The sequence below is a fragment of the Salvelinus namaycush genome, chromosome 20, assembly GCF_016432855.1.
Source record: "Salvelinus namaycush isolate Seneca chromosome 20, SaNama_1.0, whole genome shotgun sequence".
Lineage (NCBI taxonomy): Eukaryota > Metazoa > Chordata > Actinopteri > Salmoniformes > Salmonidae > Salvelinus > Salvelinus namaycush.
Window position 1 is genome coordinate 27,553,102 of NC_052326.1, and position 24,424 is coordinate 27,577,525.

The 24,424-nt window shown below is 41.8% G+C and overlaps 1 protein-coding gene across 1 annotated transcript; it reads left to right on the plus strand.

The window, feature by feature from the left end:
- The first annotated feature begins 2,104 nt into the window (after positions 1-2,104).
- LOC120065740 (complement C1q-like protein 4) lies at positions 2,105-22,723 on the plus strand. Its single transcript, XM_039016830.1, has 2 exons — positions 2,105-2,647; positions 22,544-22,723. The coding sequence occupies exons 1-2, from the start codon at positions 2,111-2,113 to the stop codon at positions 22,721-22,723; spliced, it is 717 nt and encodes a 238-aa protein (XP_038872758.1). The 5' UTR covers positions 2,105-2,110.
- The last annotated feature ends 1,701 nt before the right edge of the window (positions 22,724-24,424 follow it).

Genomic DNA, 24,424 nt, shown 5'->3' on the forward strand with positions numbered 1-24,424 from the left:
ATTTGCTGTTAGTTTTCGAATTCGTCGGACTATTCCAGAGCTTGACAACTCACGGAGACGACGGTGAGGATGCGCTGTCTTCACTGTTTTCTCGACCACGTTGAAAGTCTGCCTGCGCGAAACTGATAGGTTCACCTTCCCACAGCGTATCTCAGATCATCGACACCTCTATTGTGCAGCGAGGAGCAAAAGGTGAGCGATATAAAAAAAAATATATATTTTTAAAGATTTGTTTGAAATAGCCTCTATCTCTCGGAGATATTTATATTTTCACTAGGCCAACATAAGAAACATGTATGGTCTCATTAAATATCGGAATGTGTTTGAATGTGTGTAATTAAAAATGCTTGAATAAAGTTATAAAGTTACTGATAATTAATTAGATATCCTAAAAAATAACTAATCTAGACTACTATGCAAAGCACATTTTTGGTTTCAAATTATTTTTAGGCATGGCTGTTATTCATAATTGTATTATTACAATTAGTTTTGTTATTATTCCAAAGATTAAGTAGTCTCACATGTATCCATGTATTGCACAAATGTAACCATTTAAGTCTACTAGTTTTGAATCAAGTTACTCTACAGTAGTCCTACACCTCTTTCATTTTCACATAAAATTATGAATTTAAACAATTTGTATTGGATATCAACATTTAAACTCTGCTTTGCAGTAATTGTGTAAGTGATTACAATTGTGTTAATGGTTAGATATTATCTACACTTCATTGTATCTTATGCATATGGTTGAGCTATAGTAATCAATGCAATTAATATAGTGAATAATATACTCTATTCATTTAGTAGGCCTAAATGTACATCAACCTCAAAATATATTTCCTTCCCCCAATAGAATGCTCCTGGCACAAGATGTCTGATTTACAGGCGAGCAGTAGAACCTTAGATATTCTCTGCTACGACTCAACTCACCCAAAAAAAAACAGAGAAGCAAGTTTTTATGAGGAACAGAACATTTTCTCAATACTGCTTCAATAAATACTGACTTTTGAAAAAAATCACCTTCAAACAACCATATCTGAGAGGGGAATTTGTTAGTCTACCCAAGAGGAAAACAGACCCAGGATTAAGCGATGAAAAATACATAGAGAAAGAGAAACACAAGGAAGGAGGAATAGGAACAAATACAAGAGATTTAAGCGCTCTTTCATTCCTCTCCACTCATCCTCGGACCAGACAAGTGAGTGCCCTTCACTGAATGCCGTGGGTGAGATGGACTCCTTTGGGAATACTGGAGCAGACCCCACCTGACAGCTCTCCAACTGAGAAATATAAGGACATTCCACCAGGAGATCCTGCTGCCATTCTGGCTGAAAAATATTAATATTTTTAGAGAACCCTCTAGAACAATCTACACTCCATCCCAGGGAAAAACCTTGCATTTAACCTTCCAAAGACCTGGATGTGTGACTTAGTCAGTTTCAACCCGTGTCTGTAACACTGAGAAGTTGTTCACACTCAACTGGCTGGTTTCTCCTCTAGCCCTCTGAAAGAAAATAACATACTACATTTGATATCAGTGAGATCTTTACTGAAAAGAAGGATGAAGAAAGTGAATAAATATTGTTTTGCGGATTAAACGTTTTACCTTAAAAAATAAATGTGGAGAAAAGAGTTTTGACAAATTAGAGGATAAACCTAGAAAAACATTTAAAAAAATGAATGGAATGAAAACATGTTTTGTATTCTCTTCCTGACATTTGACTTCAACGACTCCTGATTTTGCAACATTGAGCTTTGCTGTTCCTTAAGTGTCCTATAGCATCTCATTCCTGTCTTTAATTTGAAATCTCCTATATTTATAGTCTTTCCTCACAACCCTCCTACCTTTTCACTCTCCCTCATTTACATCTTATTTCCCTTAGGTAAAATTAACTACTTCCCCCCTACTCCCAGTGTAGAACCTCTCTGTCCCATCGCCTTTCCCCCCTTAGCCCCTCTCTCACTATCTCTCCCCCTAGTCCTGGTTTTCCCAGAGTTCATTCTGGCCGGCACCACCATTCCGGCCAAGGGGGAGGAGGACTTCCTCACTCTGGCCGCCTCCCGGCTTAGCCGCAGGAAACGTGTCATCGGGGCAGGAGTGGGCGTGGCCATGGTGCTGGTGCTGCTGGTCGCCATCCCCTTATTGGTTCACACCACCAAAGGGGGGGCGTCTGAAGGCGGGAGCACCCACTATGAGATGCTCGGCAGCTGCAAGATGGTGTGCGACTCTTTCACCCCCCCACAGGGCAGCCACGAGCTGACCGCTGTCTCCCCCCAACCCCCAGACTTCACAGGGAGAAGGGGCAAGTCTGGGTTTCGTGGGAGCCCTGGCCCCCCAGGCCCCAGAGGTCCCACAGGAGAACCAGGCAAGCCAGGCCCCCCTGGTCCCCCCGGCCCTGGCCCAGGGGGTTACATCCCCTCCTTCTACAGCCCCAAGATCGCCTTCTACGCTGGCCTCCGCAAACAGCATGAAGGGAGTGAGGTGTTGAGGTTTGACGACGTAGTGACCAATGTTGGGAACTACTATGAACCCAGTACTGGCAAGTTCACCTGCCCCCTACCTGGCATCTACTTCTTCACCTACCATGTCCTGATGAGGGGCGGAGATGGGACCAGCATGTGGGCCGACTTAAAAAAGAATGGACAGGTGAGACAGAGAGGAGTGTGTGTTGTTGTGTGTGTGATGAGCTAGACAGATGAGCACACAATTAATCCCACACTAAAAGTCAACAGTTCAGCTGATTTAGTCTAAGAACCCCTGATACACCTATGCCTTCTTGTATCACTTCTACTTCCATTATCCCATAATATGTGTTTCTTCTTGTCAGAGGCCTCTCTGAAAAAGAGAAAGGGTTATAATCGTGGTTTGGAACCAAAATAATTTTACAATGGTTTCGTTCCGAACAGAACCTCTATTTCTTTCATTCCGTTCCAGTGTTCCGACCAGAAAAGAAAGTTCTGAACTGGTTCGAAACCAAAAAAGTAACTGTTCATATAGTTCCTTTTCGTACTTGTTCATACTTTTTTAAACCTATCAAATCAACATATTTTTTTACAAAAATAGCTCCTTAATTTACTTCACCAGTTAGCACAAACAGAGAAGCTTAATATGGAATGCGTAAGTTAGTTGTTTACATGTTTGATTGGCAGGCACGAGATGCAAATGAAATTTCACCAGTGGGGAGAGGGCGAGAGTTAGGAGTAAACATGGAGGGGGCTTGGCTTGAAGCGCTGAACATCATGACATGATGTGAACTGGAATGTGTTTAGGTTATAATTAGCATGATAACTTCACATAATTATATACCAGACATTAGGGATTTAACAGGAATAATAACATTATTAACCAGTTCTCAAGATTTGAAAATAACGGTTCTGTTCCGGAAGACTACAGATCTTTCCAGGCTACCCAGCCACATCACTCTGGCCAAACTGACGTTTATCGATGAGTCTGTATTTGCCTCCCTCCCCTACAATATCTAGAATGCTAACACATTCTGACCATTTTGATTGGTCCCAGAAACCAATGGGTTGGGCCTGACCCGGCCTACATGATGAGGTTATCAACTGTGATACTCTGATTGGTTATATTTCTTAGAGACGATCCAATCGCTGATTAATTTGCTTTGTACATCACCCCTCATTTTGAAGTCACACAAACGACTTCTAGGATGGCAGATTCATACTGAATGTATGTAGCGATTGATAGAGTGGAATTCAGGGTGACTTGTCAGGCACCTAAAGTTTATTTTCATTACCGGTTCTGTTTCCGTTCCTTGAACAATTTAATTATTTTTCGGTTTTCGGTTCTGTTCCCTGAACCGGTTCCAAGCCCTGATTATAATAGGTATTTTGGAGTTGTATGCATATGTGTCTTCATGCTCAGTCAGTAAAGCATGGCGCTTAGGTCGTGGGTTTGATTCCCGTTCGGGCCACCCATAAGTAAAATTTAGGCTCGCATGACTGTAAGTCGCTCAGGATAAAAGTGTCATATTATATTATTGAAGGAAAAGGCTGAGAAATTTGGTATATATTTGCCCATTATCTTTTGAGTCAAAGTTAATTTGGAAGGTTTGTTAAGAGATTTAGAAGCCTGTTTGCCTAATTGAATATCCAAGTACCTTGAGACAATTTTTGTCTGGTAGGAAGCTTAACCAGGGGACCTACATTTTACACAAGTATGTATACTCAGAGTGTTATTGTTTAAACATGAAAGAACAGAGAAGTAGAACAGTGGAACGCTTACATATTCCAATCAACTAGGAAGTATGTTATGCCTACACATTCTAAACATTCAACACGAACCATTTAGCTTTTAGCTAGGCCAAATGACATGGGTTGAATGTTTCCATTTGGTATTCTATTATTGGTAAGATTGTGGGATGGCCATAAATAAGAATGGCACGTGTTTGAAGGATGAATTAGCAAAGCAATCTAGATTAAACATAAACATTTAAACAAGGAAAGTTGAGGTAAAATAGATTATTTTGCAGACAGAGTAAAATGAGAATAAAATAACTCATCCAACATTTGTATAAGAACAAGTAAGCCCTCACTTAATAATTCAACAATCCATTTTCTCTGGATATCATCAAAAGGCTTTAAAAAAAAGTTCCCTAAAGATATAGTGAATTGCTCCTGAAGGACACAGAGAAAATGAAGGCCTAAAGTGCCTGAACAGCAAACTGCACACACCAAGCTGGAATGGAATGGAAGACAAAAAGTGTAACACTTTGCTAGGTTCCACCTCCTGATTTGGGCAGCAGGAGAGAGAGAAGGCAGTGACAGCTATGCGATCAAGAGGATAACGATCCTCCACATTTCTGTGGAATGACGCCAAAATGCAACAGCTGGCTACTGTCCTCTGAGGATCTCCGGCTTTAACATCAATAAATAAACAAGCAAAAAAAATAAAAATAATAATAGCCATCTGTTGATGACAAGCTTGAGGAATTAAACCCTGACTCTATTGAGGTTTCATTTTGACGTGTGTGGTGTGGAACAGAAGAGCTACACAGAGGGATTACCATAGAGGAACAGAATACGACTCACTTTGCATTGTGTTTGATGAAACACTGGTGGTTGATTTCTTTACACATAATTTACAAGCTGTGTAGTCAGGCAGCGGTGTGTTGCTAAGTCGACCCTGACCCTGATAGCTACTGCTTATTCAGGACAGATTGGTAGGCATCAACAACTTAAACCAATCCATCATAAAATCTCTATAAAACTGTCTTCAGGGGAAAAACTGAGTTTAATATTTCTTACCCTTTATAAATTAGTACAAACAATTACAACTAAGTGTAAGTGTAACTAACCTGTCTTCATCAGACAATTTTTACTGGGTTGAATGTATACCCCCAACCAAAGAACTCAAGTCTAGTCAAGCACTTATCCACTATAGCCATAAAGGAAGGATGTTAGGGGTTTCGCATCGTGCTCTGGTCAAATTTCAAGTGTTGGCCTTACTGTTATACTGTATCTCAATCATCTAACCATCTCCCTGTAAAAATAGGCAGAGTACATGTTACCATTTAGGCAGAGTGCATGTTACCATCTCCATCATATAAATGTTACCTATCCAATTGGTGGTAGAATGGATGTGTCTAGTTCTGGCACATTTTTAAATGATAACGTCTATTATAAGGGTGCATTCGTTAAATCACTCTGGCTAGCTACTCTTATTTCAGAACACGCTCGTCTGACAAATTTCCAAACACTGACAAATTTCCAAACACTGACAAATTTCCAAACACTCAACACCAATTGAATAGGGCCGGTGTCACTAAACGTCGGCAAAAAGGCGTAATTTAAATTGTTATCAGCAGCACAGTTATCCAATGCTCTGGATAACATGAAAACAGCCTAACCAGCTCTGCTAGGGGGAGTAAAATGGTCAAAGTGAGGTGTTCTCTCATTTGTGTCTGGAAGTAGCTAGCTAGTTAGCCAATGTTAGCCAGTTAGCTTGGGTGCTTGACTGCCGTTGTGAGGCCAGAACACTCGGATCAACCCTACACTACTCCACGGCCAGAGTGTCCAGTGTGCACTCGGAATGCTCCGAGAACGAAACGCTCAGAATTTACGAACGGACAATCTGACAACACTCTGGCACTCCAGATTGAATTTACGAACGCACCCTAAGTTACCATTCATTTTTTATCCTGTACCACCCTGGCACTTCGCCCAGCTTTCCCAATACACCCATAACACAGGCTTTTTATTTGACCAGGTCTATTAAAAGGTAGATTCCGCTCTGCCTCCCCGCTCATTGATTTGACAGGGTGTGAATAAAGTGCACAGTAAAGAAGACGGACAGGAAAATGCCAGGGATAATTGGTAGACCTTGTTTGTTGCGTGCTGTCACTGAAATTGTCATTCCTGTCCTGTACCGGTGTTAAATAATTCATGGCCTTTAGATTAGATCCTCTCCACTCCACCCCACCCCCCCAACGCTTCTGGCTTGTCTATTGGCTTGCCCATTAATTATCTTTTCCATCAACTAAATTATTTAACCCAATTCAGTGCCCATCCCCCTTTCACAGGCCCACTCCACTTCGTGGTCCCACTTTGCAATGAATAGACAAGAGCTCTTATAGGGGAGCTAACTGATGGGATCAATTACAAAAACACAACCCTGGGAGAACATTGCATAGCCAACACTAGAGACCAACAGATCAACCTCAAAGTTATAGCAAGGAGTACCAATATCAATGTCAATGTTTGGTATTTGCCGTGTGTAGGCATACTGTTTGGATTGTGTCAGAAATCGAAAAATGTGATTTGTCTGTTGTAGCTCCCCCTCCCATGTCCCATTTGAGTTGTTGTACCTGTCCATCTGAGTATCCAGTCAATAACTCTAGTTTTAAACAAGGCAACAGCAAACATGTCGTCCCCACGTAAATCCATTATGGGGGACCTAATGGGTCCCTGAGGCATATTTGTTCCTTATGAGGAGAGGGACACTATGTACAGTGCATTTGGAAAGTATTCAAACCCCTTGACTTTTTACACATTTTGTTATCTTACAGCCTTATACTAAAATTGATTTAAAAAATGTTTCCTTATCAATCTACACACAATACCCCATAATGACAAAGCGAAAACAGGTTTATAGACATTTTTTGCAAACAGAAATACCTTATTTACATAACTATGCAGACCCTTTGCTATGAGACTCGAAATTGAGCTCAGGTGCATCCTGTTTCTATTGATCATCCTTGAGATGTTTATACAACTTGGTTGGAGTCCACCTGTAAATTCAATTGATTGGGCATGATTTGGAAAGGTACACACCTGTCTATATAAGATCCCACAGTCCACTGTGGATGTCAGAACAAAAACCAAGCCATGAGGTCGAAGGAATTGTCCGTAGATCACCAAAACAGGATTTTGTTGAGGCACAGATCTGGGGAATTCTATACTCCTGATTCCTGCTTACAAGCAAAATTTAAAGCAGGAAGCTCTAGTGACTCAGTCAATAACAAAGTGGTCAGATTAAGCAGATGCTAAGCTACAGGACTGTTTTGCTAGCACAGACTGGAATATGTTCCAAGATTCTTCTGATGGCATTGAGGAGTACACCACATCAGTCACTGGCTTCATCAATAAGTGCATCGATGACGTCATCACCACAGTGACTGTACGTACATACCCCAACCAGAAGCCATGGATTACAGGCAACATTCGCACTGAGCTAAAGGGTTGGGCTGCCGCTTTCAAGGAGCGGAACTCTAACCCGGAAGGTTATAAGAAATCACGCTATGCCCTCCGACGAACAATCAAACAGGCAAAGCGTCAATACAGGACTAAGATCGAATCGTACTACACCTGCTCCGACGCTCTTCGGATGTGGCAGGGCTTGCAAACTATTAAAGACTACAAAGGGAAGCACAGCCGAGAGCTGCCCAGTGACACGAGCCTACCAGACGAGCTAAATTACTTCTATGCTTGCTTCGAGGCAAGTAACACTGAAACATGCATGAGAGCAACAGCTGTTCCGGATGACTGTGTGATCACGCTCTCCGCAGCCGATGTGAGCAAGACCTTTAAACAGGTCAACATTCACAAGGCCGCAGAGCCAGATGGATTACCAGGAAGAGTTCTCCAAGCATACGCTGACCAACTGTCAAGTGTCTTCACTGACATTTTCAACCTCTCCCTGTCTGAGTCTGTAATACCAACATGTTTCAAGCAGACCACCATAGTCCCTGTGCCCAAAGAAGCGAAGACTACCGACCCGTAGCCCTCAGGTCTGTAGCCATGAAGTGCTTTGAAAGGCTGGTCATGGCTTACATCAACACCATTATTCCAGAAACTCTAGACCCACTCCAATTTGCATACCACCCCAACAGATCCACAGATGATGCCATCTCTATTGCACTCCACACTGCCCTTTCCCACCTGCACAAAAGAACACCTATGTGAGAATGCTATTCATTGACTACAGCTCAGCGTTCAATACCATATGGCCCTCAAAGCTCATCACTAAGCTAAGGACCCTGGGACTAAACACCTCCCTCTGCAACTGGATCCTGGACTGCCTGACGGGCCTCCCCAGGTGGTAAGGATAGGTAACAACACATCCATCACGCTGATCCTCAACACGGTGGCCCCTTGGGTGCTTACTCAGTCCCCTCCTGTACTCCCTATTCACTCATGACTACACAGCCAGGCACGACTCCAACACCATCATTAAGTTTGCCGATGACACAACAGTGGTAGGCCTGATCACCGACAACGACAAGACAGCCTATAGGGAGAAGGTCAGAGACCTGACTTTGTGGTGCAAGGACAACAACCTTTCCCTCAATGTGATCAAGACAAAGGAGATGATTGTGGACTACAGGAAAAGGAGGACCGAGCACAACCCCATTCTCATGGGGGGCTGTAGTGGAGCAGGCTGAGAGCTTCAAGTTCCTTGGCGTCCACATCACCAACAAACTAACATGCTCCAAGGACACCAAGACAGTTGTGAAGAGGGCACGACAAAACCTATTCCCCCTCAGGAGACTGAAAAGATTTGGCATAGGCCTTCAGATCCTCAAAAGGTTCTACAGCTGCGCCATCAAGAGCATCCTGACGTGTTGCTTCACTGCCTGGTATGGCAACTGGTCGGCCTCTGACCAAAAGGCACTACAGAGGGTAGTGCGTGCGGTCCAGTACATCACTGGGGCCATGCTTCCATCCATCCAGGTGTCAGAGGAAGGCCCTGAAAATTGTCAAAGACTCCATCCCCCCTAGTTATAGACTGTTCTCTCTGCTACCGCAAGGCAAGTGGTACCGGAGCGCCAAGTCTAGGTCCAAGAGGCTTCTAAACAACTTCTGCCCCCAAGCCATAAGACTCCTGAACATCTAGTCAAATGGCTATCCAGACTATTTGCACTGCCCCCCCCCCCCCCCCCCCCCCCCTTTACGCTGCTGCTACTCTCTGTTATTATCTATGCATAGTCACTTTAATAACTCTACCTACTGTACATGTACATATTACCTCAATTACCTCGTCATAACTGGTGCCCCCACACATTGACTCTGAACCAGTACCCCCTGTATATAGCCTCTCTATTGTAATTTTACTGCTGCTCTTTAATTATTTGTTACTTAAATGTCTTATTTTTTTGTAGGTATTTTTCTTAAATCTGCATTGTTGGTTAAGGGCTTGTAAGTAATCATTTCACTGTAAGGTAACCCCTGTTGTATTCGATGCATGTGACAAATACAATTTGATTTTATTTGATTCTTAAATGGAAGAGGTTTGGAACCACCAAGGCCGCCCAGCCAAACTGCGCAATCGGGGGAGAAGGGCCTTGGTAAGGAAAGTGACCAAGAACCCGATGGTCACTCTGACAGAGCTCCAGAGTTCCTCTTTGGAGATGGGAGAACCTTTCATATTGACAATCATCTCTGCAGCACTCCACCAATCAGGCCTTTATGGTAAAGTGGCAAGCCGGAAGCTACTCCTCAGTATAAGGCACATGACAGCCCGCTTGGAGTTTGCCAAAAGGCACCTAAAGGACTCAGACCATGAGAAACATGGTCTGATGAAACCAAGATTGAACTCTTTGGCCTGAATGCAAAGCGTCACATCTAGAAGAAATCTGGCACCATCCCTACGGTGAAGCATGGTGGTGGCAGCATCATGTTGTGGGGATGTTTTTCAGCAGCAGGGACTGGGAGACTAGTTAGGATCAAAGGAAAGATGAACGGAGCAAAGTACAGAGAGATCCTTGATGAAAACCTGCTCCAGAGCACTCAGGTCCTCAGACTGGGGTGAAGGTTCACCTCCCAACAGGACCCAGCCAAGACAATGCAGAAGTGGCTTTGGGACAAGTCTCTGAATGTCCTTGAATACCCAGTCGGAGCCCGGACTTTAACTCGATCGAACATCTCCTGAAAATAGCTGTGCAGTGACGCTCCCCATCCAACCCGACAGAGCTTGAGAGGATCTGCAGAGAAGAATGGGAGAAACTCCACAAATACAGTAGTGTCATACCCAAGAAGACTCGAGGCTGTATTCGCTGCCAAAAGGTCTTCAACAAAGTACTGAGTAAAGGGTCTGAATACTTATGTAAATGTCATTTCAGTTTTTTATTTGAGTAACATTTGCAAAAAAATTCCATACAACCTGTTTTTGCTTTGCCATTATAGGGTATTGGGTGTAGATTGATGAGGGAAAAAAACTATTTTAGAACAAGGCTGTGATGTAACACAATGTGGAAAAAGTCAAGGGGTCTGAATACTTTCCAAATGCAATGTACCTTCATTACTTTAGGTAAATCGGGGTGAGGGGCGTGGCGTTTCAAAGTTAGTATTTTCCATCTCTTGTTATAGCGCCATCATCTGGCCAATCAGTATAATTTTGCTAAATAACAGATCTCTTTGGCAAGATGTTTCTGAAAAATCGGGCCAGTGGTGTCTGAGATATCGTGTGGGTTAGCTAGACTCATATCACTGAGCCTGTGTGCCAAATTTCATCACTCTGATACTCTGACTTTGACTTTTTCTGCCAACTTTACCATACCACCAACTTTTTTCCAGCCCTTTTTTTGTATCTGAAAGGTATTGCCGGTATCAAAGCTAAAACATTTATTTCCGCCTAATGACCTAGTAATCATTTTGGTACATTTCTGCCTACGGCTTAGTATGAAACGTGCCCGTAATGCTGTGGCAGCATTGGCACACACTGCGCTCTTAAACTCTTGATGGTTGCGAGGCAGTGCCAGTTAACCATCCTCCTGCCAGCTCCCTAACTTTGCGAGGCATTTCACTTCTCCCATCTCTTCGCATTGCCCACTATTTTCTTAACCACAGAAGAATTACTGTGTGAATAAATATCACTGAATGACAAAAATATTGGAAGAAAATTGGCTAATGCAATTGAAGGCATGTATCAAATTGTTGCTTACTGAAACTCCCAAAGTTATCCAATCATTGTAATACATTTGAAGCAATAGGCTACCCGCCTGTGGTCAATTAGATTATAATTTCAGCATCGTTTTTATTGGGACAGCACTATTGCGCTGCTTTGAAACAAGCGTGGGGACTCGTCTTGATAAATCAATCAATGTCAGATTTTTGTTTTTACTGATTCTCTGTTTGGATATTGGTTAGGCTACAATTAGGCTGGGGAAATGTTAGCTGAGGTGAGTGCTGCTCATGGTCATCTTGTCTAGTTGGCTCATTTATTAGAACATTTTGTTGTTTAACAAGTGGATTATTTTGCTCTTCACTCCCAGTCGCTTAGTATCCTAGGCTTACTCCTGACCAAAAGCCTGTGACTTCACTGACTTGTCTCAATTAATGGGATTTTGTTTCACTGAATCTCCGTCTGTAGGCTATTTGGTTAAGTAGTTTCTGGCTGGGCAAATAAGTGGAAGTGGTAGCTCATCTATTTGTTTGCTCATCTATCACTGATCAGAAACATTTAGCATGCAATAATGTACCAGAAACCAAGTGGAGGCCTATTATTTTGCTCGATCACATATAGGCAACTCCAAAAGTCCGCAGAGGTTATGAAATATGAACTCGAGACTCACATGCTTTTGAAAATAGGATTGCTATTATTTTCTATGGGTATCATGATGGAGATATTGTCAATGTATGCCTGCACCCTAACAAAGTGGAGTGAGGGTTTCGAAAGAGATTAATTGTGGCTCTTTTTCAAAATATCACTTTTTTACAAGACAGCGGTTCCACACATTCCAGTGACACAAGTTGTGTGGGAAAAATATTATTTGTGTTTTATTCTGTTGTATTCCATTATATTCTTACTACAAAATATATGTGTGTTAACTGTGATTGGGGTATTAATGAACAAAATAATGAACTATTGATTTCATTCATTTGGACATAACATAATTAAACCCAAAATATACCATTCTATTGTTTTGAAAATACATTTTATTAGTCTTATAATATTTCTTAGGACCTACCTAAACAAATGAATAATTAATGTCTTTTTGATGGTGTATATTACTACTGCTACCACTCGTTGCCGACATGTTCACAGGAGGTATAAAATTTGTATGCAGGCAAGAATGTGGTAACAATGGGCCTGTTTGTAAGGGGGTCATATAAACATGGCCCAATACATTTTTAAGGCCAAAATACAGTAAATCCTATGTGAAAGCAGTAAGAGTCAAACAGATCAAGAGATATAAACACATGCCCGTTATAGCGCCACAGTGTGGTCGATATGAATGTTCTTGCATATGTTGAGTCTTGACAGTGTTTGCAACATATGTGTGTTACAATACGAATATCCTTGACTGATTTATATGCCTGTTACAATACGAATAGCCTTGACTGATTTATATGCCCGTTACAATACGAATATCCTTGACTGATTTATATGCCCGTTACAATACGAATAGCCTTGACTGATTTATATGCCCGTTACAATACGAATAGCCTTGACTGATTTATATGCCCGTTACAATACGAATATCCTTGACTGATTTATATGCCCGTTACAATACGAATAGCCTTGACTGATTTATATGCCCGTTACAATACGAATAGCCTTGACTGATTTATATGCCCGTTACAATACGAATATCCTTGACTGATTTATATGCCCGTTACAATACGAATAGCCTTGACTGATTTATATGCCTGTTACAATACGAATAGCCTTGACTGATTTATATGCCCGTTACAATACGAATAGCCTTGACTGATTTATATGCCCGTTACAATACGAATAGCCTTGACTGATTTATATGCCCGTTACAATACGAATAGCCTTGACTGATTTATATGCCCGTTACAATACGAATAGCCTTGACTGATTTATATGCCCGTTACAATACGAATAGCCTTGACTGATTTATATGCCCGTTACAATACGAATAGTCTTGACTGATTTATATGCCCGTTACAATACGAATAGCCTTGACTGATTTATATGCCCGTTACAATACGAATAGCCTTGACTGATTTATATGCCCGTTACAATACGAATAGCCTTGACTGATTTATATGCCCGTTACAATACGAATTGCCTTGACTGATTTATATGCCCGTTACAATACGAATAGCCTTGACTGATTTATATGCCCGTTACAATACGAATATCCTTGACTGATTTATATGCCCGTTACAATACGAATAGCCTTGACTGATTTATATGCCTGTTACAATACGAATAGCCTTGACGGATTTATATGCATTTATGTGCCAGACCACACCCACGTAATTGCTTATTGGTCAATAGCGGTTGTGTTGTTTTGGGTACTAGTATGGAAAATATTGACTTGAGAGAACTTTGTCCATAGATGCCACGTGTTAAGTTTCGTGCAGATCGGTCATACCATACCAGAAGAGTAGCGTTTTAAGTGTTTTTCACAAAATTGTAAATGGTGGAAAATCCATCATGGCGGAGCTAATGAGTCCCCGAGGCATATTTGTTCCTTGTGAGGAGAGGGACCAATGTACCGAATTTCATGACTTTAGGTCAATCGGGGTGAGGGGCTTGGCCTTTCAAAGTTAGCATTTTCAATCTCTTGTTATAGAGCCACCATCTAGCCAATCAGTGTAATGTTGTAAATGCCGTATCTCTATGGCAAGATGCATCATTCACCCAAGTTTCATCAAAATCGGGCCAGTGCTGTCTGAGATATCGCATGTGACTAACGTACGAATGTACTAACGGACGGAGACAGATATACAGTTCCCTCCCCGATTTTCATCGGGGGGAGAATTATTATGTACTGTAAGTGTGATTTACATTGACTATAACTCAAAGGGCAGATCTAGGTTGTGTGTTTAAATTGTGTCATATTGACACAGAGATGCAGTTTATCCGCAGCACATCAAAGGGAGGTGGGATTAAGACACAGCCGGGGGAGAGATGACTGTAAAGGGAGGCAGGCTGCAGACAAGTGGGGCGACAGAGAGATCAAGAGAGGAGAGAAAGATGGATGGATAAACAGAGGAAAGCAGGCATAGGGGGATAAGAGACACAGCTACAGCAAGGCCAACATGAGAGGGTAGGATCAGATCAACATAAAGAAGAAAGATGAAGATGGATACGAAAGAGGGGAGATGGAGTGAAAGAGAACAAGGCCAGTGTAAGGACAGAAAGGTGGAAGAAGTTAAATGAATCAAAGACCTTATTGACAGTCGTAGATCTCTGAATATCTGATATTGCTAAATGGATGATGAATCCTTCACGTGTTCCTTGACATCTTGTCCAGTGTACCTATTAGACATCTATGATTAGGAGGGAAATTACGTCTGATCCTCACAACTGACAAGCCTGCATACCCTACTGAGCCGTCAGATCTCTACTCTCCATGTTTCTTAAGCAACCAAACGATTTTTGTTAAAGCAAGTGACCTTTCCTATGAATTTATAATTTACAACCAATATAGATTTTGCCCTTTTGCGATGATGAGCTGGGAGTGGGATTATCATGAATATTTATAGCCGGTGCATGGATTGGTCATTTTGGGAGTGTCTAGGCCCATCCCTCATGTTGGCCGCATATTTCTTCTATGACTAATAGTTTATGATGAGTCCAGTGCAGAGCTGCTGCTAACCCATTTAGACCCAACATGTCTGCTCAGAAGCTTTGTGCCACCATGTCCCCATTATAGGACTGTGGCATTTAGTTTGATTTGACCTATTGGAAAAGAGACCTGGAGGACAGACCGAGCACTAATTAAGCCCAACACAACATTGGAACCGCTGCCCTGATTCCTGCTTCACATGGCTCAACTCTTTGCACTTCTCAGAGGATATACAACTGGAGAGTTAGTGTATTTTCCATTCAGTTGGATAGTGCAGTGTCAATATAGGACATAATATGTCCTCTGCTCTAATGTTGGACCGGATCCCTTCTGAAGTGAACATGACTGTGTTTTCGTATCAAAAACATGAAAACACAGTCATGTTCACTTCAGAAGGGATCCGGTCCAACATCAACTCAATTAGCTCATTAATTAAGGATGCTAGTAGCTAGTAGCTAATTTCTGGGCAACTGTGTGACACATTGTGTGAATCGCTATATCTTATTTAGTGGGCCTGACGTGTCCGCTGTCAGGATTAGTAGCTACTAATCACTGTGGGTTTCAGTGGAGGTGTTAGTTTAGAACAGCCTTCCAGATACTGTCTGCTACACAGGAATTAATGACTACATTTGTTTTGCCTTTCCCTTACTTGTCATCCAGCTTTTGTAAGACATACAGGTGACTTTGAAACTGTAACAGCAAAGCTTATATTTAATTGTATATTCATTACTCTTCCTGTACATTTATTGTATAACCATAAAAAACACAACTACGTTATATAGTAGGGCACATTTTCCAAACGATGGTTCTTTTCATCATGTACTGTTTCATAAGTCAGGGTGGCAGGGAGCTTAGTGGTTAGAGCATGGATGGGCAACTTTGATGGGGGTGGGGGCCACAAAAAATCTGAACTCATCACGATGGGCCACAACGGCTCGCGGGTCTGCGTATTCACATCCATACCCACACATGCATTCAGAGCTGGCCCTAGCCTTTTGGGGGGTCCTAAGTGAAATTTTGTTGTGGGATCACCCCCCACCTTCTGAGCAAAACATTTTAGCAGCCCCCCCTCTTGACAGCAGAGACAAAGTAAGGTTTAGAGTTAATTTCCTGCAAATGTACACACTTTGCCATGGGGCAGAGAGAAGATTTTGCAATTGTATAACTAATATCAGGCAATTGCAATTATACTCGTTTTGCCATGTGGCAGTGAGAAAAATGTGCAGTTTTACAACTAATTTCCTGCAATTCTACACATTTTGCCATAGGGTGGATTGTGATGTTTGCCATTTTTAATATGATATCTGAGTGAGAGTGACTAACAAAATCAATGGGGAGTGAGTGAGAGTCACTAAAAGTCAATGGGGGCCCCCTGGTCAGTAATTCGACAATGATTTCTACAAGTTTAGATAGTCTAGCCAGCTAACTTACCAATCTAAAACATGTTAGCTGACATGGCTAATTGATTGACTGTCAGTGACTGACATAACAAGAGAAAAACTGCTGATGCACAACCACATCTCGAAATTGCACCTCTACAATTGTAACTCTTAACAATAAGTTGAGACCCCGTGGGCTTACAAAAGGGGACCAGTTGCCCATCCCTAACTTAGAGCGTTGAGCTGATGAGGTGAAAAATCTGTCGATGTGCCCTTGAGCAAGGCACTTAATTCTAATTGCTCCAGGGTCGCCGTTGATAATGTCTCATTTCCAATTCACACATGCATATTAATACACACTTGTACATGTGTGAAATAGGACAAATATAAGCACCCACCTTATTAATATTATTAAGTCAGTACACCACAAATGCAGTTTTGCCATCTCTCTCTCACACACACAGCCATTATACTGTATTTCCATTAATTTCTTTAATTATCACTGAGGCATTAATACAGTGCAGACTTAGGCCTCCCTTCTCTTTATTTTTCCTTCTTTTGTTTCATCTATGTTTTCCTTCTCATTTTGCCTCGCACAGTCCTTCAAAAGTTCATCCCAAAGGTTGGGTTTTCTCATTGAGTAGTGTTCAAATGTCAGAATTGGTTTGATAAATTCAATTTTTTTGTGTAAGGGGGGATAAAGAACATTTAGCCCTTAGAGATCATGGAAATGTATATGACATTAGAAATATAACATTTGCAAGAATAGACAGTAAAGGCTAATAGTATGGCATTACCCATGACTCATGGTATTATATAATGAGGGAACTAAAGGTAGCCAATTAAGAATTTCTCCCCACCATGACAGCTTGATCACTTTGTGAAAATATCAGCAATGTGAGATGTCTTAGAATTGGATGACCATGTGAAGTAAATCAGTCACGTGATGTTTGCATGACCTGACCACACACATAGGTGGCATTGTAATCAGATGGTATGGAGGAGAAAACGCTGGTTAGCAAGGCCCAAGAAAATATGTCTACGTGTCTGCATGCATGCTTGTGTGTCTGCCTTCCTGCGTGCTTGTATTGGTAAATATCCCAAGAATTCCGATATTCATATTTTCTAAATTGTTAATAGGAGCCAGCAAATGACCAGTCACTGACTAAGTGGCACATTACTTAATGTCATTGCACAACCTTTGGCTGCTTCATAGTTGATGCTCTGCAGGTAGAGCCATCTGTAGCTGAAACCCCTTTATTTCCAATTAAACTATCTCCACCATTGGAATATTCCAGCCCAGAGCCAATTAGAGACTTTCTAATCAACGTCTTGACACCATAGGTCCAGAGTGTCATGGCAATATATTAGCATTTAGCATGCCAATTAGGGGTCAGACCCACACGGCTGCTAAAAGGCTTCCACAACCACCACCCTAATGGTAAGAGCACACCTTAACACAGCACGGAGAGAGAGAGAGGAGAGAGAGAGAACCACAGCATTGTATAAACTGGATATTTCCATCAGTCCTCCATACCCCCTCCTCGACCCCTGCCTCTCTACCCATATATATAGTGGTCCCACAGGTGAGTTTAAGAGACCCCTCTCAATCGTCTCGCTCCGCTCTGAGAGGTCTGTACATCACGGTGAATGAATCCTGTCACTTTTATTACCAGAGGAGCAAGGCACCACTGCAAAACACCAAAATAACAGAGACTACACAGACCCCCACCTCTCAAGTCTCATTCCTGCCTTCCAGAAATAGGTTCTCTTGATCAGTTTGTTATCCAACAGGCTCCCTCCGTCCCCATCCCTCCAGGCCCCCTCCAGTTTGGCTCCCCTCACCCCCGTCTTGTGCTTAGACTGTTAAAGTGCCACGCAGCTGCTCTCTCCTATGTTCTCTCATTCTAAATCTCTCACTTCCTCTCTTTTTCATAGTCTCTCTCCTCTCTTTACCTCTTTCCCCTGTACTTGCCTCTACTTCTCTGCCTCCTGTTCTCCACGGCCTCTCTGCCTCCACCTCCACCTCCCGCTCTCTTTTCTGTGTCTTTTGTGCCCTTGTACCACCTCTCTCTCGCCTCTGTGTTTTTAGCTCTCCCTCGCCATACATCTCTCTCTCTCTCTCTCCTATTTAATGGCGCCCCTAATGAAAAGTGGAGGCAGTGTTATCCTCCCTGTCGTCCCGCGGGCCCTCGCTCTCCCCAGCAGCAGCAGCAGCTCAAGTCGGCACGGCATTTGGCCAACAGACAGAAATTTACTCCCTTGTCGATATCAATCTCCACTGCAGTTGACAATAATCCTGATTTGCCTTCCTCTCTTTCACATTCCCTCTGCACCCCCCCCCCCCCCTCCCCTCTTAAAGGAAACAAGGTTTCATTTTGATAGTTACTGAGAGACCAAAATGAGACTCACTGCTCTGGTTCTCTCAGACTGCTCTGCCTGTTCCTGTTGGCCCCCTGGCTTGACAAAATACAGTGTTTGGTAATGAAATATTTTAAATTATGATTCATATTGACTTTTTTGCCACTACATAGTCATTTGATTTGAGCTTGTGGACTCAAAAACAGAACCATCTTTCATCTGTAGTTGGTAGCCTATGCTCTGTTCATTTACACAAATTACTCTTTGCTGTTTGATCATGCAATTACTTTAGAGTTGAGGGTAATATCATAAATAACACTGTATACTCATTTAATAACACTGTATACTCATTTTCATATATTGGTTTCACTAACATAGTTTTAAAATGTAATATAATGAAGCTTCATTGTTGGGAAGAATTGCTGTTGAGCCACTAGGTTATATAGGAAGTACAATGCAACCATACATTAATCATAAACATGACACATTAAATGTCAGCGACTGCATATATTTTCTGCGGTCTGAGCCTTAGTGAAGTAATGTCCCCTATGGACCCATGCCAGAAGAGTCATAAATAACCAGGTCTCCTTAGCAAATATAATTAACTGAATGACATGTTTAAAGGGTAATTGCAGGGAGGAGGGGTTAACACCAGCACTGTCATAGCTCTTGTTATGACCCTTTAACATGTGGGCTATTCAAATAGACAGAACGCTCATTGCATTTGCCCTTGAATTCAAGAGTGTGCAGTGTCATAGGTTAAATAAAAGCTGGCCAATTTCTCGGAAAGTTAGAAAATTGGTTCTGTGAAAGTTCCCAGAGCATTTGTTAGGTTGATGCAAATGTTCTCATAACACAAAAACTGTCCAGTTATGCTAATGATTATACAATGTTTGTATAAAACATTCACCTGATGTTGCAAGATATTTTGTTGTGGCAGTATGTTCTAAAAACATTACTTGGAAATGTGTTTTATTACTTAACCTGGAAACCGAATGAGAACTTTTGGGGAATGTTCTGTGGTGGTTGTTACAGATGGTGTACACTATATTTTAGTGAATGTTAGAACATTTCAAGGATATACAGTACCAGTCAAAAGTTTGGACACACCTACTCATTCAAGGGTTTTTCTAAAATGTTTTACTATTTTCTACATTGTAGAATAATAGTGAAGACATCAAAACTATGAAATTACACATGGAATCATGTAGTAACCAACAAAAAGTGTTTTTTGTTTTTTTGTTTATTTTTTTAAGTAGCCACCCTTTGCCTTGATGACAGCTTTGCATCAGCTCTGGTGGACATTCCTGCAGTCAACATACTAATTGCACACTCCCTCAAAACTTGAGGCCACTCTAAAAGGTGCAGTTTTGTCACACAACAAAATGCCCAAGCACAAGGTGCACTTATGTAATGATCATGCTGTTTAATCAGCTTCTTGATATTCCACACCTGTCAGGTGGATGGATTCTCTTGGTAAAGGAGAAAAGCTCACTAACAGGGATGTAAACATATTTGTGCACAACATTTTAGAGAAATATGCTTTTTGTGTGTATAGAAAAATTCTGGGATCTTTTATTTTTAAAATCAAATCACATTTTAGCTCATGAAACCATGGGACCAACACTTTACATTTTACGTTTATATCTTTGTTCAGTATATATCTACAGTCCACCTGAGATACATAAACTATGAAGACTACTAAGGAAAATAAAAACTACTAGTCCAGCAGCTTTTATAGACGAAAATAATGAATTTGTATTCTGACCTCCCACCACTGTTTCTTGAGCCCATCTGACCGCAGTAGCCTATTGTGTGTCCCATTTATTGTGATTGTATGGAGTTATTGAGGAGTGGGGGCTATTAGGGAGGGAGCTGGCATGGCTGTTCCACTACCAATTACCAAACCCTGTAGCCTGGCCTAACGCATCTGGGGGCTGGTGGAGGGGGTCCAGGGAGACCTGCCACAGCAGCGCGCTGTTAATCAATCCGATTTAGAGCGGACAGGGACACGCTTAGCCGCAGCTCCCGCCAACACTGCCATGGTGGGGGAAGAAACTGTGAGCGTGACCTGCATCTCATTCTGGGGAAAGAAGGAAAAAAGATGGATAGATGGGTCCAGAATGAAGAGATAGTGAGGGGGTGCGGATGGAGGATATGTTAGATGGAGAGGGAGAGACAGAACAATTAATGGAGTGATGTGAGCTGAATTAAAAACGACAGGAATGTATTGATTAATTTGAGTCTTCGGGAAGAAGAAAAAAGACCCAAGCAACAAGCTGTACATGGAAACAGATAGCCTGGCTATTAGATTATAGGAAACTAATGAGTTAATGGTATGATATGTGCAAAAGAAAACTCATTATTGCCAACAAGTTTGTGGAGAAATGGTTAGTTTAGTCTCGTCTGACAGGTTGAGATGATGGAACATATCCTCAGCCAGGCCTAAACCCTGGGAGAGAGACAAGAATGGAGTGAGGGTGTCAGATTTGCAATCATTAATATGGATTCACTAGTGTATTTTCTTTTTCCAGGATTAAATAGATCCCATGCTTGAGCAGTTGGCTATTTATCTGGTGATGGTACTATTCATTATAAGCAGCTTTAGTTATTAGGCCTACAAACATACAATTAATAAATGGCACAACTTAAGATGTAGTGCAACTCATTACAGGCCATTTGAGTACAAAAAATGTTATACTGTGAGCACTGTATTTTCCTGTGTTATACCATGTATATTGAATATAAATGGAATATGCTTGTATACTTTTAGGAGGCATATAAATGCATGACTGGTGAGATACTATACTGAACAAAAATATAAATGCAACAATTTCAGATTTTGAGATTGACACTGGTGAAGCATGTCTTCCCTGACCCCAACTAAACCATCTAGGATGCGATCTCTAGAATTGTCCCACTGCAACAGCTTGCTGAACATCCCAGTAAATCGATAGAGTGCAAGTTTGTGTTTCAATGGAGGTTCTGGGTCAAAGGTCAATGCACAGCTCATCTATTTGGAGCGATACATGCCCATTGGACAGGAAGGCCTTTGTACCTATGACATTATACCAAGACCCCTGAGTGAAGGAGGAAATAATATTAAACGGCTCAGAGAGAGAGAATAGAGAAGGAGAGGGAGATTGGAGGAGAGCGAGAGGAATAGAAAGATTACTGATTAATAGAAAGGGAAGATTGGTGAGGGAAGCTGAGAGAAAGAGAGAGGTGAAAATAAAGGAAAGAGGAAAATACAGGAAAATATCACCAAGAGGATTTGGTATATATACCGATATACCTTCTTCTGGGCTATTAACAGTGAATATTTATGATTTATAGTATATGTGTGTTGGGGGAGATGATGCCATCTTGGAAAGGTAGTTGTAAATTAAGACATAGGGATGAGCCATAATTCCCCCATGTGTCTTCCTCTTCCTCCTCATCCTGGGAATTAACATTTAGATGACCATGATGAAGGCTCAACCTCAGGCTATGGGCCGGCAGATATCCTAATGGTTAAGAGCATTGGGCCAGTAACTGAAAGGTTCAGCTTTCAATCATCTACGTGGGTATACTGTATACTCCTAAAAACCAACGAGGAGGTGGGAGAAGCAAGTTCTATTTTAGCGCCTGGCTACGCAGACATTCGTTAAGAAGCGCGAGCAGTTTGGATGAAATTATTGAATAACATGTATGTGTAAAAACAAATGATTATGTGGTCAGCATGTTATTCACTTTCTTCAACCCCGCCCCGTCTTTCTTTCGCGTTCTCTGTTTCTCTCTCTCTGTGTGTCTCAGGTGAGGGCCAGTGCCATTGCCCAGGATGCTGATCTGAACTATGACTATGCCTCCAACAGTGTCATCCTGCACCTGGATGTAGGGGACGAGGTGTGCGTGCAGCTCGACGGGGGCAAAGTTCACGGAGGAAACACCAACAAATACAGCACCTTCTCTGGCTTCCTCATCTACCCTGACTGAAGGGAGCCACCTGACTGAAGGCAGCCACATGTTACACACACACACACAACCATACACACACAACTACACACATTCTCCCAGGCAAACAAATACAGCAACTATTTCAGGATCCTCATCCAACCTGATTCTCTCAACCACTCTCTTCTCTCTCTTTTTTTCCCTCTCTCTCTCCCTTTCTCTCTCACTCCATTGCTAAAACACACAGTATTTAAAGAAACAGATGCAATGGGAAAAGGAAATGTATAATGGCTCTGTGTTTTTAATGTCTAGATAATGGTCATACCATAACATTCCAAACCAAGTATAGTTACAAGGCATCTATTGTGCATATAGACTGTGTATATAGACATTTTTATTTAATACACACCCACACACCCATTTGTTTGTCATGTGTTTTGTCATTCTCATGATATCAATGAATCACAGATATGTAAATGAAACTAACATGTAAGTATGGGGTGACAAACAAGAATTATGTCAAGACAAAACTTGTTTAAAGATCATCTTGATATCGTGTGTATTCTTAAAGTTACATATATATTCACTTCTGATGCGCACACATCTGTGTGTATGATCATGTATGTGGAAGCATACCTACATGACTCGCATACAACTCTTTCACACACACACACACACACACACACACACACACACACACACACACACACACACACACACACACACACACACACACACACACACACACACACACACACACACACACACACACACACACACACACACACACACACACACACACAGTGATTCATTGAACTTCCCCTATCTAGTGTTGCATTGACATGAGCTGACCATTTCGGCCACCAGTGTGGAATTTAGTAAAATGGTCTCAGATTGCAGACTGTAAATGGAAGACTGCGAGGTTGGTTGCAGAGCTTCCCGCCTCCCTTCTACGCTCCAAGATGGATTTCCAATACGGCTGAAGACACCAAATGAGAAAAGTCCTGAATATATTGATCGGAGCTGATAATACACCCAACACCATGAACATCATCCAGTGTGGTGTGTGTAAGATAAGTATCATGTTGTTAGTTTTACCCACACGGCCCCTGCCTACAGCTAAGGGGGGTGGGGAGGGGTGATGGTAGTCCCCTCACACACAGGATATCAATGATGAGGCTTATGGTAGACAGATACAGTATTTTTCCAGACCTTATGGTGGATGATAGAGCATCATCATGTTCCACTAATGAGCCCATCCTTTGTTTAAACCCTCAACCCTCAAACCCTATTCCTATATTCACTTTACATTCAATTGATAACAGAGCAATTTAAACTGGGTGTCGAACCCAGACATAATCAGCGATGGAGCTTTAGATCATGGAGAGATGATGCTTTAGATCATGGAGAGATGATGCTTTAGTTCATGGAGAGATGATGCTTTAGATCATGGAGAGATGATGCTTTAAATCATGGAGAGATGATGCTTTAGATCATGGAGAGATGATGCTTTAGATCATGGAGAGATGATGCTTTAGTTCATGGAGAGATGATGCTTTAGATCATGGAGAGATGATGCTTTAGTTCATGGAGAGATGATGCTTTAGATCATGGAGAGATGATGCTTTAGTTCATGGAGAGATGATGCTTTAGTTCATGGAGAGATGATGCTTTAGTTCATGGAGAGATGATGCTTTAGTTCATGGAGAGATGATGCTTTAGATCATGGAGAGATGATGCTTT

Coding starts and splice junctions, on each gene's coding strand:
- LOC120065740 (XM_039016830.1), top strand. CDS start 2,111: ATGGTGCTGGTGCTGCTGGTCGCCATCCCCTTATTGGTTCACACCACC. Junction 2,648..22,543: donor ACTTAAAAAAGAATGGACAG/GTGAGACAGAGA, acceptor TGTGTGTCTCAG/GTGAGGGCCAGTGCCATTGC.